The sequence below is a fragment of the Anabrus simplex genome, chromosome 10 (assembly GCF_040414725.1).
Source record: "Anabrus simplex isolate iqAnaSimp1 chromosome 10, ASM4041472v1, whole genome shotgun sequence".
In the NCBI taxonomy this organism is placed as follows: Eukaryota; Metazoa; Arthropoda; class Insecta; order Orthoptera; family Tettigoniidae; genus Anabrus; species Anabrus simplex.
The window spans coordinates 49,976,871-49,995,570 of NC_090274.1; the positions used below are offsets into that span (position 1 = coordinate 49,976,871).

General features: G+C 37.5%; 1 protein-coding gene across 1 annotated transcript in view; it reads left to right on the forward strand.

The window, feature by feature from the left end:
• The window catches only part of LOC136881993 (zinc finger protein 347), a 43,331-nt gene extending 39,215 nt beyond the window's left edge, over positions 1-4,116 (forward strand). The window contains exon 5 of the mRNA XM_067154473.2: positions 2,310-4,116. Within this exon, the coding sequence (XP_067010574.2) occupies positions 2,310-3,405 (1,096 nt within the window). The 3' untranslated portion in view covers positions 3,406-4,116. The remainder of the gene's footprint in view (positions 1-2,309) is intronic.
• The last annotated feature ends 14,584 nt before the right edge of the window (positions 4,117-18,700 follow it).

Below are 18,700 nucleotides of genomic sequence, written 5' to 3' on the forward strand. Positions count from 1 at the left end.
TCATCATCATCATCATCATCAAGATATGACTTGCATGAGATTATTAGTTTACAACTAGATTCATCAGCTTGGATGGATTAAGCAATACAGTTAAATATTTTCTCAACATCCCTTTCTTAATAGAAGTGTCGCATTTTGTATCCCATACTACACTACCTTTTGTATACATATTTGATATTTACAAAGCACTTTTTGTTTTGTTTATAGTTTGATATGATCTGTTGTTACAGAGAGCATAGCTATAAATCTTTTGAGGATGACTACATTTGAATTATTATTCTTTTGATATGTTTCGCAAGGTCTACCATAATTGGTGACAAAACTTTGGAAGTGTACCTTCACTGCCACCATCCTGTTACAGTGATTTGATCTAATAGGGGTTTTTTTTCTTGGTAATCTATACTTGAGATGTAAAGGGATCTCTCTTCACTATAGACATGTTCCATCTGACTAATGTGTGATGCAAATTAGTTTGTTACATCAACAATAATTTTGGTTTCTGATTAGCTTCAAAAAGCAGTGATGACAACGCACCAGCCACTTACTTTGATAATCATGTTGGATATTCTTTTTGTTGACAGTGAATCTCTTTCCTAGCACAATCTTTGTCCTAAATTTGGTGGTGACATTTTGCAATCTCTCACTACATATGCACGATCCTGGGAAATGCAATACTGGCAGAGGGTACCATCCTGAGGCCTGCCCATTGTGGAGCTCACTGCAGAATAATTGACTGGTCACTTTTTTCTTTACAGTGATGTATTCTTTGTATAATACCCACCCAGGCATTTATGAGAAAGTTCAGACCAGTAAAGTAAATACCCATTTTTAACTCACTCTTTGATCTCTGTATAGGATGTCAGGAACTGGACCAAATAATCGGACTGCTAGATTCTGTTACTAGACTCTTCAGGTTTTCTTCAACATTTCTCTGAAATGGCATAATTAGAAGTTATTGTCCTATTGAAAATATTGCGATTATGCTGTAGATGTGTAATTCATGTGTAAAAGCCAGTCTGGCTATTTTGGAAGGCCACCAGTTATGTACTGCCATCTTAAATTGATGCCTAAATTATATGAATTATATCATAAAATAGGGTCTCCACTGTGAACAAGCTTTGTAATAAAATAATATTAAAGTTTAATTAAGATTTTTGGGGAAATTAACATCCAATTTTGCATATTGTGCCAGTAACACAAACACTAATGTAGGGTATGTGTTTACCTCTTTACGGCTTCATTGCAGTTCATATAGTCAGATGTTGACTGAATGTTGCTGCATCCGTGATTCAAGTCTTGGGAAACCTTTGACAGGCTGTACTGGACAGAGAAAGTAGAGGGCAGGTTTTCTCTGGTATCTGTAGGTTTTCCTATCAGTATATTTCCAGGAACACTCCATAATAAACCAAGTGAGTTGGCCAAACGGTTAAGGTTGCGTAGCTATGAGCTTGCATGTAGGAGATGGTGGGTTTGAATCTCACAGTCGGCAGCCCTGAAGATGGTTTTCCATTGTTTACCATTTTCACAGTGGCAAATGCTGAGGCTGTACGTTAATTAAGGCTATGACCTTCCCAATCCTAGCCCTTTTCTCTATTGTATTTTAAATGTTTAAGTATGGCCTTCAACTGAGCTAGTTTTTGTGATGTTATGTAGTATGTACCAGTAGTTAAAAAGTAATCCAGACATGTGTAGAAGAGCTCATTACAGAGGATATGGAACTTACACTAAACCACCTTCAAAGTACGCATATGTTGGGGTGGTGGCACAGTTCTGCTAACATCTGTACCAGTATTTGGAACAGTCCTGCAGTACATCTTTGATCACTTCTGACAGACTGTGCATGTCATTCCTTGCACCTCTTCCTCTCATGGATTTTGACTTTCAGAAGCAGGAAGTAATCGGGAGCAAGGAAAATAAGGACGATGAGGAAGGGCAGATACATTACAGATTGACCTTTGTGTTAGGACATTGTCATAATGGATAAAGCAACTATATCCTTCCCACAAATAAATTATTTTAAATGTCACTCAGTGTCATAAAAGACACTGGAAGAATGCCAACATAAGTATCCCTTTTTGACAGATCTACCATCTGGAATGAATTTGGAATGTACTGTTCTAGGCCCTGAATTGAATGCTTAGAACCTAACTTCTCATTTACATCTGGGGCTTTGGCCATACTCTTTGCAGGCACGGTAGAGGTAGAGCTAACCAGACTTGGGTTACTTCTTGACTGCTGCTTTTTTTACACTATCATGGAATTTTGTTTTGCATTCTTCGATAGGTATAAATATTGTTTCTTCTTGACAGGAATCGCACTTCACTTTCGGATACTGTCATAGCTGATGGGAACGAAGGCCACGAGATTCAAGGTCAAAACCAAGCTGTCGGTATTAAATTGAACAAGGAATTTCAAGATAAGAGTAACATTTGTCTGCTGTGTGGGAAATTCTTTGAAACAGAGTTGCTTCTGAAGGAACATACCGTGGAACACAATGCAGGATGTCATTCGGTATTTACAAATCTCCCTAGTACAAATAATGAAAATAGACGAACCTATGAATGTGATGAATGTGGTGAAATTTTTAATAAAAAGATCGATCTTCTTACGCACAGGACAATACACACTGGCGAAAGTTTGCATACCTGTAACGTGTGTGGTAAGTTGTTCGCTCGCAAAAGTTCTTTGGCGGAGCACATGAATCAACATACTGATGAACGGCCTTATACCTGTAATGTGTGCGGAAAATCTTTTCGACAACGCGGGACACTTAAAAAACATTCATACACACATTCCGGTGTAAAACCATTTTCTTGCTCAACCTGTGGGAGGGCTTTTGCGACCAGTTCTAATCTCAAAAGTCATTTGTTGATTCATACAGTGCATCTGCCTTATCATTGTAACACTTGTGGAAAATCATTTCGTAGGCGTGCTCACTTGAAAGGCCACATGTTACGTCACGCAGGGTACAAGCCGTTTTCCTGTGACTTGTGTGGTAGAGCCTTTGGGGATCGATGTACCCTTGATACACATATGGTAACTCATACAAAGTTGAAGCTATTTTCTTGTGCTATTTGCGGTGAATCCTTCACGCGACGATCGACTTTGCGGACGCATGGCTTAGTTCATTCGGGCAAGAGGTCGCACTTCTGCGAGATATGTGGGAAGTCCTTTTTACGTCGTTCGAACTTGTATGCGCATGAATTGATCCATGCCGGGGCCAAGCCTCATGCTTGTGAAATATGTGGAAGAAAGTTCACTAGGAGCTCTAACTTGAAGGCCCATATACGGGTGCATGAAGGGGTGCGAAAGCACTCATGTAATATTTGTAACAAGGCCTTTACTCGGCAGTCCCATCTTGTCAGGCATTCTCGTGTACATCAAAGAGAAACCTCTCAGAATTAAAGTATGTACCTCGAACATGGTCTGAGTGGCAGCTAAATTTTGACGGTAGCCATGTGGAGGTGTGAGTAATCTGATTTTCTTTCTGGTGCCTAACAGTCTGCAAAGTTTTAACGAAGGAACTTTTAAATGGAATCATTGTAAAATATGTATGAAGAGCGTGATGAAAATACTGCTTTGGCAGAAATATCTGATGCTGAGAAGGTTGATGGGATAAAGAGAAATTTTTCTGTTGGAAAGAGTTGTGGTAGGCTGTAATATATGTAATGTAAATAATTGATATTGTCTTTTTGCACTATTTACTTATATACGAGTTGCCAAGGCATCTCAATTTTCTTTTAGTGTAAGTTTTTATTTTGAGTATAGTTTGTCTCAAGTGAAAAGTCACATGAAGTTTAATTATTGAGCTGTTAACAAAGAAAGAGCTATGTTAATGAGAAGTTTATAGACACATCTGTGGGAAATTCAGATAATGTTAAAAGTTATTGTTGACATGAAGAACAAATTTTCATCTCAAAGGAAAACCCATTTAAATGTATGTTTGGTATGTTGTAATATTCATAATATCAGATTTATTTTAAATGATTGTTTTCTTTCTGTATTGCATTATTTACTTAGAGTTGCAGAGTTATTGCATCATTGTCTACTTTACTAAGATATTTCTAAGGTATTTTCCCATCAGTTAATTATTATTATACATTTTATTTTATATCACAAAAGACAGCTTTTTTAAGCTGGTAAAAAGGATTAACTAATATATTTGAAAGAAAATCAGTCCTTTCCAATGAAATTTGTCTTTAACCTTGGCTTCCTGAAATGTATTTGTTGTCAAACAGACAACCTATAGGGAAAACTAACAGTGTGATACCTATGATGAAAGTTGTGCTGAAATTGATGCTAAAAACCACTGGATCCCTTCCTCACAAATGCTGTTGAGGACATCTCAGTTTTTCTGTTTTTGACTTACAAGTGCCTGTCATAATATTTTGACAAATATTTCAGGGAACTGGGTGCCCTTGATTTGAAAAATTAATATGTAAATTATCGAGTTATTTTGTTGCTGTCAGAATACACTCTTTGGGGGTGTGCTGAAGCTTACAATACTTCAAGAATTAAAGAAGGTTCTCTCTGATTTAGGCTTCTGGAAACATTCCTTGGAGCAAGTATCCCATTGTTTCATAATTCTACATCTATGAACTTTGGAACTTTTAGAAATAGTTGTGTTATGCTCTCTGTGGGAATTTCTTTTTGGTTCTTTGTTATAAACTGGAAAAACTTCTTTCACACTTGGTAGATTGAATGGCTTCTTAGAAAGAAGATGTGTCACTTTTAAGTGGATGTTTGAGCTAAATATGAGCAGTGTGTGAAGATTGTCACTTCTGAAGAATGGCTTTCACAGCCGCAGATCTTATGAACCAGCTTTTGGGTGGTTAGGCCGTGTCTGTTTGCAGTGATTTGCCCAGATGTGCCATTTGAGTTCATCAGTTGGATTGGCACGTCCCTCCAAGACTGCTTAGCAGTGGCAGACCAACTGCATGGTCCCGCCATGTTAGCAAATAGATTGCTAACCTGCTAAAGGAGAAGTGAATTCTCCGTTCTCTAAAACGAGTTCTCCCCATCGAGATACAGTTTCCAAAACTGACTTTCACACACACAAATCTTATGATGATGGGAATAGATACAGCTTTTGGGTGGTTAGGCCATGTGTATTTGCAGAGTTTCGCTCAGATGTGCCATTTGGGCTCATCTGTTGGATTGGGACACGCCTCCAAGACTGCTTTGCAGTGGCAGACCAACCACGTGATGCCGCCATGTTAGCAAATAGGGATTGCTAAATGTGAAGTGAATTCTCTGTTCTCAAAAATGTGTTCTCCCCATGGAGATACAATTTCAAAAATGGCTTTCACGGCCGCAGATCTTACGATCATGGGAATGGCTCAAATGGCACATCTGGGCAAAACTCTGCAAATGCACACGGCCTAACCATCCAAAAGCTGGTTCTATTCCTGTGATCGTAGTCATTTTTATTTTGGCCACCTGAATTGTGTGTATATTGAGTTCTAGATTAAAACCTGGTTGGCTCTCCAACAGCTCTGCCTTTAGGTATTGTAGATGAACTAGCGTGTTGCCGTGGAGGTGTACTCAGGAATTGAGGATCAAAGTAGTTTCCTGTCACTTACCTCACTGGACTAGAAGGTACTATATCATAATCTACTGGGCTCACTGAAATGTAGCTACCAATTTTTTTTACTTTCTTTTAAAATGGTGATCACCATCACCATCTGCACATATTAACCAGCCTTATTATAGCTCCCTCTGTGCATCAGTGGTAGAGTATTGGTCTCTCTGGGTTCAAACCCAGCAGAAGCACTGGGAATTCTGAAAAGTGGAGAGAAGACCATTGATCCCTCCACGTCATATGATGTCAGCATGTACAAGAACACTGGTGACACATTTGATGGTAATGTCAAAAAATTAAAACCCAGCCATAGATCACCCAAGAGGTTACTCTGTTATGAGGTTAGAGTGGAACGGGCCATCGAAATTGATGCACAGGTGGCCAGGGTGAGATGTAAAAATGCCTGCACATAGTAGTTGAAGCCATACTGTTACTACTACTACTATTACTAATCCGAAAAGTGCAATTATTTAAGAAGGGAATCTACGGGAATTTAAGATAGGGAATCTGTCACCTGGGTGATTGCCTTAAATGCAGATTGATTGATAACCTCATCAGCAATGTTCTCACACCATTCAAAGCAGGGACACTGTGTAGAAAATGATGTTAGTAGTATTGTTCATATCTGTCACTTTTATATTATCAAAGCAAAGGATGTGATAGGTTGGTGAAAGTATCAAATTTGTTATAGCTCATGTCAGGAGATGTAGTGCACTGTAAGTGCTTTTGCTCACCAGAAAGGGATCTGGGCTTCCAACTGCATAAAACTCTTCCCATCATTGAGCCAACAAATATTAAAAATCCAATACTGCATTCAGCACCTGTAAAAATGTGAATTCATCTTCAGTTTTGGAATGAGTATATTCTGCAAATATTGAGATTCAAAAAGTAGGGATTTATCATTGTCTTTTGCCCTGTGATCATCATGACATATTTTTTTGCAAGCATATGGCCTGAATTTCTTCAAAGATCTTCCATTACTTGTTATGTCCCCTCTCCTGGATCAGCCATCTTAAGGGTCTCTTTGATTTCTCACAAAAGTTGCACTTGTTTTTTTTTTTTGACTCTGTAGTAAGCGTGGTGAGATGGCTTGGAAATATTTAAAATAATACTTCACTTTAACTTGGGAGTATATTCAAAGCATTTCAAAAACATTCTCATTCTGAAAATATTGAAGCTTGCTTTGTGAATAATGGGTTTAAGAAGGAGGTATTTTTGCCCAATGCTCCTTAATAATTCCCACAGAGATTCTTTAGTCTTATGGGACAGCTGTTATGATTTCTTTGTATTTTGGTGAATCCTTGAGTTATTATAAGTGTTTTGGATAGCATGAATTCTTCTGGCTGTAATGTGAAACAGTTTGATAAGGAACTCTCTATCACATACAGGTACAATATATTCCCTTAAAACTTCAGTGGCTTAGTATCTAAATGAATGAAATGTGATTTTGTTTTTAATCATTTATAAGTTTTCAGTTTGTCAAACATGAATTATAACACTTAGCATACTATAACATACCTGTAAAAAAAAGTTAAATGTTTTAACAGACTGCAAAACTTATAATTTGAATTAATTGAGTTGCCAATGGAAAAGAATGGCTTTCTTCTTAACAATAACAAATGTATGCTGCTTTGGTGTTATTTGAGTCCAAATCAACACTATACTGTTACTTTAACATTGATGTACACATAATTTCCAGCTAAGTTATAGCATGAAGATAATCAAGAATGTTATCTTCTGTTCTATAGGCTTCATTCCTATTGACAATTCATGCAATTCTTACTTGAGGATTTCTTCTTTTTGGATAGAGACTGACCTGCTTCTAATTTCTCAATGTACTGATGTGTCTTTTGTGTCTTTCCCTGTAGCAAGAGATGGACATGTTAAAAGTAGTAATGTGCTTTGTCCTTTAAAGTACTGATCTGTCTATGCCATGTTTTACAAGTATTCATTGTTTTGGGTATGTTTTCCCCGGTATGGAAGTAACAATTCCATTTATGTGGAGGAGATTTCAGCTGCTGTGTATCTCTGTCATATCTATGACCCGTGACATAATTATTCTCAAAGTAATAGAAGACTGGGTTAGTTCACCCATAACATTTTCTTGGAGCTTATTTAAGGTGCGAACTACATTATTCACTGGCGCAAAGGCCAACGCATTGTAGTTTGTTTTTTTCTTGTGGAGATTCTCCTGATAATCTCTCTCCTTGCATTTTGCCTCCATAATGTTTGCCCTAAATGAAACAAACAGCCAGCCACTGTCAAACCAGGGAATATTTTCATTACAGCACCCATTACTGTTACCTCAAAGTTTGTAGAAATGCATATTTGTAGTAATTGAATGTTACTGATTTCCAATAACCTTCTCTTTGAGAATGCTGACAAGAGTTTTGTAAGCATTTCTTACCTTGTCATTAATGCAGTGACAAGTGGAAGTGATTGTCCCTGTACAGACATGTATTGCACAAATTTGGAGAAAGAAGTCTGGTGCAGATTTGTATTTGCCGTCCATTATCTGGAAGAGAGCATTCAGTAATTCTTTCTGTAGCTGTTAATTGGTTGTACCCATTCTGCAGCCCTTAAATCTACCCCAATTTACTCACTGATTGAAATGTTCTGTGGATTCCTTTATAGTGGATTTCTTATCTGAGGAAGTGATCATCAACGAATGACATGTCTTGCTGATCGCATCTCCAATCGCTCCTGGCGTTCGCATATTTGTCTGCTGTAGATTAATATATATTTTCCTCTATTCTTCAAATCAATATAATTCTGTAATATCACAAACAATTAGGAAACCGAATAAATCCATGAAAATTCTGAAAATAAAAAAAAAAATTCTTGGTTTTTCCCCTTCATTTCCACACCGCAAAGAAATTTCTTGATGAATAAGTATAGTTGTGACAAAACTGAATTGGTGGCAAAATATGGTGGTGATGAAATGTAATTTGGTGACGAATTAAACGGGCAAAATGTATGTGAGGAAAATTCCAGATGCTGTAATATGGGTGACGTTTTTTTTGACAATTGTCTACATTGTAAATTTTATAAAACATTTACAGTTTTCTTTTTCCCCCTGGACATTTTCTTGTCAGAAATCTCTATTAATCTTTTCCTACCAAGATGATGTTTTTGCGGTGATAGTGTACTTTCTAAATTAGTACTCATACTCTGAACATCTTCACAAAATTCACTTTCTCGTCGCCATAAGACCTGTCTGTGTCAGTGCAACGATACGCAAATAGCAAAAAGAATTCATTTTCATTTTTGTTCTGATTAAGTTGTTACAGAAAAAGGGCAATGTATTATCCTATTGTAATAAATAATGTGCAAATTCTTGTCTAAGTTCAACAACTGCAAGTTGCTGTTAAAACAATTATATTTCTGCCGCTCATGATTTTTTACTTGCAGCTTATCCAATATGAGGTTAGTAATGTTTCACTTTCTCAACTTTAAACATGTTCTGATGAACTTTGGGTGAAAAATGCTTCAAATAATGGAGAACCATTAAAAAAATGATGGAAATACTGCACCTATGAACTGAGTTTGTTTCTTCAGCCAGCCCTGCTTTATGTTATGTTAGCCAAGCTAATAATATGCATGCATAAAAATGGGGTAGTGTCTGGTGAGATCACAGTGGTTATTACAAGCTATACAAACGTATTCCGATACAGGATTGTTGTACATTCTGGGGCTAATTAATTCTTACTTTACCTTGTGAGTTGGCTTTATGGTTTGGCTCACATAGGCGTGAGCTTGCATTTGGGAGACGGTGGGTTCAAACCCCACCAATGACAGCCCATTTCACATCAGAACTCAAGTCCATCCTCACCATCTTCCTAACCTTACTGCTTTCCTATCCTGTATCACCAAAAACCTATGTGTTGGTGTGACATTAAACCTCTCACAAAAGGGAAAGTTTCTTTCCTCTGTGTTCAGGGAGCATATTGTTTAATGTGGAGTTGTTTCCAAGACCTTTTCATTGTAATTCACTATTGAGCAAATCCCACCCACAAAATTAAACTAAGGAATGTCCATATTTCCTGCAGCATTGTGTAAATCCACTCATTGAAATGACTGGAATTTATGTGATTTGGAAATTACTGAGCATTATCTTTAATTTTCTTTACCAACTGATGACTTGAGCAATAATAAACAAACTGTAATGTTATATGATGAAGCTTGCATTTGTATGATTTCGAACCCAGTAGACCTACAGTACAGCATCCCCCAGTTGCGTTGTTTTTGTCCTGCTTTGGAATAACCCCCTTGTTTTTCAATGTTTGTAAGCCCATGCGCTTAACAGCACTCGTACCAAGAGTATTCATACAAATGTTGCCCATCCAAGAGCAGTTTCTAATTATGAAAAAGCTTTATGTTTGTATTACAAGAAATTAATATAATATTTTATAGAGACTCACTGTTTTTTCAAATCTGACTTTTATTGTTTACTCCATATACGAATACACTACCTAAATCCAGAAACTTATAAAGGAAAAGTCCATCTTACATAATTAGACCTATACATATGTTTATAACTCCAAATGAGCATATTTAATAATAATAATAATATTATTTTAAAGTTGTTAATTTATTAATCATAATATTTAAGGAAAACTGAGAGGGATAATGAATTTTATTAAATGTTGCATCTTGTGTTTAAATTGCAATCACAAACATTCAACAATATACATTGAATACACGGTATACAGCCATATAAATTAAATTCAAGCTTTGCTTGGTTTTACAGAATTCCTTTTCCTCTTTCTAATGACTGCATCCTTCGGTGCTTGGAATTTCCTTTCTACTGTAATCCGCGAGAAACATATTACTGGAAATCTTTATTATTTACTTGTAAATAACTTTAGGACTATAACCACCACATTGTCTTTCCCAGAATAGTTTATTCATTGAAACTGAATTTGAAACTAGATTTAAAACCATTTTGGTTGGATTTGGTACCTAAATTCAGCTTCAAACTAATCTAACAATTTCTAAACAATCAGAGTAGTAACAACAATGAGGATTTGAGAGCAAGAGAAAGGTAATTTCCCCTACTCACATCTCTGTCAAGGAATACATTGACCCTGATCGCAACAGATTTGGCGTGATCAGCACCCAGCACATTGAGTGCTTCGGTAGAGGTCACAGCAAGAAGAAACTACTTTTTACAGTTTCAGTTTAAACTTCCTGATTAGTGCTGCATCCTAGTGGACACTAGATAAACTAGATAACCCATTTAAGCCCAAATTAATTCTTTAGTTCACTGACTGAAGTTTTGTACATAGATATGTTCAATATGGACTGCTACTAACATATATATGAACCAAAATTGTTTCATTTAGGTTCTGTATGAACACAAACTTGCTAGGGAATGAGGTTGAGACTAGCTGGAAATTTTACCAACAATTTACTTAAAAAGAAATGCATGCATGGTGTATATAGTTGTAAAATGAGCACTTTCACATTGATAATTATTACATCTCTTCTTTAAGAATATATTGTTTGCAGAAGACATCACCATCAATGGAGTGCAGATTCACTCACGGTGAATTGGAAAACAGGTATTGGAAAGAGAAAAGTTACACATGTTTTCAGCATTTTATTACTACAAATCCTGAACTGGCACCTGTATTTTGTTCACTGATTAGATAATGACTATGGTATTCTTTCCTCTAGTGCTCGTTGTAACTTTTTTTTACTGCAATTTATGTCCAAGTTACACTGAAACAGGAGCTTCACTGAATTCAAGAGGATCATTTGGGATGCAGCTTTTGTTTATTGGTACCTACAGTGCTGAAGCTGGCCACAATTTAATCTGTGGAATCTGTAGTCTTCATCCCTAGAATCTTCATCTCTTTCCCCTGTACCCTCTGACTAACATGTATAAATATTGAATTCAGAGTTCAAGACGTCTGAGAAATGAACTCCTTCAAACTTGTTTAGAATTTTCGTACTGTTACGTGTTTTACTCTGGTATGTAAAACAAGCCAAACAAAGCAAACCTTGTGAGACTCCCTTGTATAGATTACCAGCTTTCATTTTTGGCTGCAAATGCGTGAAATTTTATACATGTACTAGCTGATGTACCCATGCTTCGCTATAGAATTCTACATTGTATACGGAATTCTAGGTGAGGTAGTGTACATGTTGTGAGCAAGATTGTATTAAATTGCATAGGTCTTAACATTACCCTAGAAATGCGACGGGGAAGTCACAAAGTGTCTTTTCTCATATCAAGACTGGGTTAGGGAATATTTGTTGTAATGGTAGGCCCGCTTGCTTACTATCAGTCACAATCAGGCTGGGGAGTTTTCATTATAATGGCATACACTCACTCTCCACCTGCCTTTTTACATCCTCAGAAAGACTGTTTAGTGGTTTTTCCAACGGAAATGAACATTACAATGACGTCAGTAGGAATGGCAAGATTAAAAGCAATACTTTCATATGAAATATTTCATCAAATGAAACGCCACACATTTTCTCACTTTTAACGAACATGACTAAGCTGCCAATCTAACAGTCCAAAGTTCCAGAGCTGGAACGACCAAGCCGTGATCCGTGAATACACTTCGTATTTTATTTCGGCGGTGGGGGGAGGGGGTCAAATAGTGGAGAGTTCCAGGGCAAAAACCATGCCCTTTTACTAATGTTTTCCTAGCAGTACCAGATGAGTCCGAAATTCTCAATTCAATACACTGGCGGCGGGAAAACCTATCTGACTAGGAGGCATACTTTCCTCCTGGCCAGAGGAGAAACCCCCCTTCACTGCTAATTTGGAATAAAATGAATGTAGAATTTAATAAATGTGAAGAGGGAGAAGCTTTTTTTAAGAAACTGCTCTTTTCAGGGTTGAATTGTGAGTTATTTAGTGAATTGTGGTGCTGTAATTTGGAATAGGCTTAAATTATAATTCTAGACCAGGTCATACTACTGCTAATACTACTACTACTAAGTGAACCTCTGCCTTAAGTGTGCACATTGCTCATTCAAAACAGTGCGTCAGAGTAGGGATCAAATGGCTGGAATACTACGATGAGCCAGTGTGTTACGTACCAGCAGTATCAGAAAATGTATGAACCAGAGGAATGGCATGCTAAAGAAAGTTTTGTAACTCCACAACTATTTTCCGCCAATATCCAGTCAGGCTGTTATACTCAGTACGCAGCAGTGGTAATCCCATCTATAGGAGTTGAGTGGCAGCATAGAACATCACAACAAACGATGGTCAATGTAATGTTATCGTTGATCAATTTTATGCGCTTTTGATATCCATCCCATCCCATCCCATCCCATCCCATCCCATCCCATCCATCATGATCGATACAGAAATACCATTATTTTCAAATTCTGAGCAATGTGCAGACAAAACTCTAATTATATATATAGAGATTAGCAAAACTGTAAGTGAATTATAGTTCTCGGGAAAACCGAGTGAGCTGGCCATGCGGTGAGGGGTGCGCAGCTGTGCAGATGCATTTGGGAGATAGTAGGTTCGAACCCCACTGTCGGCAGCCGTTAAGATGGTTTTCTGTTTTAAGGCTGTACCTTAATTAAGGTCACAGCTACTTCCTTCCCCTTCGTAGCTCTTTCCTGTCCCATCGTCGCCATAGGACCTGCCTATGTAGAAGCCACTTGCAAAGAAAAACATTTCTTGGGAAACTGCCCAATGGGTCGCTTTCTACCCACATGATATGCTAATGAAACATAATGTGTATAAAAGTAACCCTAGCATCATAGAAGAACTGAAAAATGTGATTTACATTGAAATTTTGAATATTTATAATAATTAATATTTTCCTGTAGCCAATGGCCAAAAGAAAGTTACATTAATGACACAACATTAGTCATCTTTGCAGAGGGCTGTTAGCGATTCATGCCGACAAGTACAAATCATGGCATGATAACGTTCACATACACAGTCCGTGTCTGGTTGATGGAATTTCTTAGTTTTACACAACTTAGAATGGAATCCATGTATTGCAAAGCATGTGATCAAGTGTCTGAGCTCGTATCCTCCTCTTTGCCAATCTTTGTAAATCATTGCATCCGTCGAGTCAAATTCGCTCCATATGTCCATATTTCTCTATGAACTGTAGATATGTTGGTGTAGTTGGTAGCGGTAGGTGATAAGGGAGATCCTCTACGTAGAAAGGTTCACGAGTTGACTCATACACAAGCCTTAAAGGCGTATACTTCGAGACACACAGTGCCTCTTTTTAAAAAAATGTAGCTTTCACTTTTTCTAGTTCCCCAACTGCTCCATTTTTCGATATGACCATACAATTTCTAAACCGTAGGTGAGCACTGGTGAGACTTTGAGGTCAAATAATTTCAAGGCTGTTTTGATAGACAACTTATTCAAATTCTGTATGTCGTTGATGGCTCTGATTGCTGCATTTGTTCTGTCACTGATGTGGATAGAGAAAACATTATCTCTAATTTGTAGTGTGACTCCCAAATACTTGAATTTCGATACATTCTTTAGAGGTCTCCCATGTATATGAAACTCTGATGCTTCACCCTCCCTTTCTTGAATGTTATTGATACATCCTTTTCCTCGTTTAATTGAAGTTTATTCTCTTCTGTCCACTTCACCAACGCGTCAAGTGTAGGCTAGAGTAGAGTAGATGGAGTACGCCCATCCCCTAGTTCCTGATTCCGGAATTATGGGAGAGAGAGCACTCTTTTATTGCAATTTGTTCAATTTTGATACATGCCTAACATTTTACATTTTCCTCTTACATTTGTTTAACTATACTAAATAAAATTTGTTTTGTCCTAGATGTTAGCATTGCTATATTGTCTAGGACAACATGTATCTTACCTTAGTTTATTTATACACTTAAATTAACGAAAAATAATCATTATCAAATAACTGCTCACCTCGCGGCAAACTAACAAAAAGCACACACTTCTACTTCACAGCAGAAATAATTTAAATAAGTGTGAATACCCACTTTCCAGCAGATACTACATATTATGTGAAACCTTTTCAAGCAAGTCACAAAAGCGCCTTCACAGGCATTTAAATAATCTTTTCAGGTATATCAATCTATTCCAATGCTTGCTTAAATGCCACCATGTATGTTACCATTACTATATTTGACGCAAGTGCTTGTTTAACAGTAACAATACTTGCAGTTAGTGCTAATATCTTTTCATTTCCTTCTGCCACATACTTCTTGAAATCTTATTAACTCATACATATCTGCTATTTCCGAGATCTCTTGTTGTACAGTCATCCTCATGCTCATGTATATTACATTTACTATCATTTACTAATACTGTTATTACTTTCTGTTATTACTAATCTCATTTTAATTTCTTTCTTCCAAATGTTTCTTAGAATACAGAAAAATTTAGCTAGTTTTCCTGGGGTGGTCCATTCTTTATTTAACAATTTGGTTATTGTATAAAATTCTTTCTCTCTTTCTACTTTTAATTTATATTCATCTCCAAGGTATTTAGTTCTCAGTGCCTCCGTTCCTTTACATGTTCTCAGTAAATGGGCTTCTCCCATTATGTCGTCACAAAATAAACAATGATTTACGTTATGGTTCTCTCTTATTCCCTTATTTTTTGTATAAACCCAAAAGCCACCACAACACACCTCTTAGTTCCCTATTTGTGATTCTTTTTTTTCTTATTGACATGTTTTGGATAATTCCACAAAATTCTACTAGTGTTCTTTTAGTTTCACATTATGCCCTAATCGTCTGTCTCTCTATGTCCTTTACTCCAATCGTTAATATTCTAATGAAGCTGTTTTCTTTACCGTTCATCTCCTTATCCCAATATAGCCCCATTCCTATTTTGTCTATCATACTTTTTACTTTCGATAACCAATAATCCTCATCCAAGTGTCTCATCTGGTGATGGTAAGCTAGGTTTAATATTTCCCTCCCCTCTCCTCTTTTTAATCTTAATCAATATTTTACCATTTTCTTACTTGTGCCTGCTTGGATGCTGATATCTCCACATATAGTTCTCACTCCACTATTTGCTGAACATTCTGGTAGACCCCATTATTATTTTACAGAATTTGTTACTTATGACATCTAGTTCTTTTTTATCAACTTCTATACCCCATATTTCAACCCCATACAGTGCTTTTGATACCACAAGAGTATTAAAAACATTTTTATGTAGCTTGTATTCTAAATTAGGCATCTTCTTTTCAAAGGCCTTTATACTTGATAGGGCGGCCAAACCTTTTATTTTTGCACGGCGTATCTGTTCCTTCCACAACCCATTCTTTGTTAATATCATTCCTAAATATTCTAATTTATTTACGACTTCTAATTCAACACCATCTAACCACCATCGCCTTTCATTTCTTTTTAATTTATTTCCTCTTTTACAAACCATTACTTTCGTTTTCTTGGTATTTATTTTCAAATTCCATGTATTACAGTATTCCACCATTTTATTGAGGTTACTTTGCATACCTACTGTTGTTAGTAAGAGCAGCAGGATGTCGTCTGCGAAGACTAGGCCGGGGATCTCTTTATCGTATAAGCAAGGGCTAGTCCTATCCTCCTTCCCTAGGCATTCTATTACATCATTAATAAAAAGCAAAAACAGTATTGGTGATAGTTTACATCCCTGCTTAAGTCCAATGTTCGAGTGGATCTTACCTATCATTAAATCTTCTTTGACTTTAATTGAACATATCACTTCCTTGATGAAAACGTAGTGTTCGTACATTCTCCATTTCTTCCTTGTCGAGATCTTTCTTGATCCATATCTTCGTGCCTTTCAGGTTTCTCGTGTTTTCCAAAAATTTTCGAGCCTTCAAACCAGATACCATGCAGACTTTTACTGGTCTTTTTCCCATATTTCTTCCTAATCTAAAGGCGTTATCAATATCACTCTCGTTGCACTCTATTTTCAAATTCTCTCTGATTAGAGAGAGTACTCTATCTATCAAGTCATTGAAGTTCTCTCTTACTGGTTCTGCCAATCCGTAGATTATTATGTTTTTTCTTCCTATCTTCTTTTGACCGTGTTTTTCCTTTTTCCTGGAGTTTCCTTAATTTTTCTTCTACCTCCAGTGCTTTCATCTTCATACCATATATTTCGTTTTTATTTTGTGATACACTCTCTTTAATATCCTTCAGTTCTGTTTGTATAAATGATTTCAAGTCCTTGAATTCATTTTTCTGTTCTAGTAACATTTCTTTGGTCTTTTCTGCATGGCATTCTTGCATGGCCTCTTTGATCTTCTCAATATCTTCCCATGTCAGTCCTGGGCCGGGGTTCATCTCCACTCCGCCAATCACTAATAGTACCACCACTACAACTAATGACACTACTGTATAAGTGATGTTGAGATCGTTTTTCACCGTTTGTAACGACTTCATCCTACATCGGGCCTGCCATCTGCCTATAGCACATCTGTATTGTTCGATTGTAACTCCCATGTTCGCGCACTCGTATACTTCCCGCACGTTCAGCACTACGTCCGTTCACCTCGCTAGCTGAATTGCAACTGCGTCAAGTGTCTCCTGCAGTTTCTCACTGGACCTCGAGGCAATCACGATATCATCTGAATGCATATATATGCTTGTTTCTTCAGGGATTACTTCTCTAATGTCAGCCGTAGCAATTTTTCTTTTTTTTTTCTTTTTTTCCTTTTTTTTTTTTGCTATTTGCTTTACGTCCCACTGACAAAGATATGTCTTATGGCGACGATGGGATAGGAAATGCCTAAGAATTGGAAGGAAGCGGCCGTGGCCTTAATTAAGGTACAGCCCCGGCATTTGCCTGATGTAAAAATGGGAAACCACGGAAAACCATCTTCAGGGCTGCCGACAGTGGGGCTCGAACCCGCTATCTCCCGATTACTGGATAATGGCCGCACTTAAGCGACTACAGCTATAGAGCTCGGTGCCGTAGCAATTACAAATAGTACTGGGCTTAGTGGACGCCCTTGTAGTACACCGGTGGTTTGTTGAATTGGGTTGGACTTCGTGATTCTGTCACTAGGTTCTGTGCAGTTTGCGGCCAGTACGTTCTGAATTAGTCGTCTGAGGCTTATATTCCTTCTCATTAATCTGTCTAGTTTCTCCATTATATTTTTTCGGCTGGTGGAGTCAAATGCTTCAGAGAAGTCAACGAAAATGGTGTATAGCGTGCCTCCCGCCTTAGTTGTACCTGCTTCAATATCATCCAGTGGACACTTGATGGCCTGTATCGTGTTCCTCCCTCTTCTAAAACCGAATTGTTCCTCTGGTAGTTGGGAATCCACTTCGCTAGTCAGGCGTTGTCATAAGAGTTTTGTTAGGATCTTTAGCAACGTGCATTCGAGGGCGACGCCTCTGTAAGCGTTTGGATCTTCAGTACTCACCTTTCCTTTATACATCATTTTGACTGTGGACTTTCTCCAGTTTTTTTTTCTTGCTGGGGGCTTTACATCGCACCGAAACAGATAGGTCTTATGGCGATGATGGGATAGGAAAGGCCTAGGAGTTGGAAGGAAGCGACCGTGGCCTTAATTAAGGTACAGCCCCAGCATTTGCCTGGTGTGAAAATGGGAAACTACAGAAAACCATTTTCAGGGCTGCCGATAGTGGGTCTCCAGTTGTTTGGAATCGTTCCTTGCTTAAGACATTGGTTCAAGGCATATGTTCTTCTTATTCTTCTTGATACAGTTCTGCTTATGTGGGTTGTTCAACATATGTTATTGCTTCTTTTAATACCGGGAAAACAATTTTGATGTGTTAATTGTAGATATTATCCAGACTGCAAGCCTTATTATTCTTGAGTCTGTTTATAGCATCCTCTACTTCCTTGAATGTAAACAGTTCTATGTCTAGGTCTTCTTCTCGTGTGAGTGTATGAACTAGAATACTGCATCGGCATGTGTCTCTTGTACTTTATACGTAGCCTAAATGATTCTCCCAACTCTCAATAGGAAGATTTCGCGGATATTTTGGGCGCCTTGGGTTAACAGCTTTATACGGGCTTTGCTCTGCCTGTTCCTGAAATAGCTTTTCCCCCTGCTTTATGCGTGACTTACACGACCACCCCTTGTTGGTGTAATCTTGTAGTAGATAGGTGTGTGGAAGAAGATTTTGAAGATTTATGAGGCTGAATTTCAGAACATGCTAC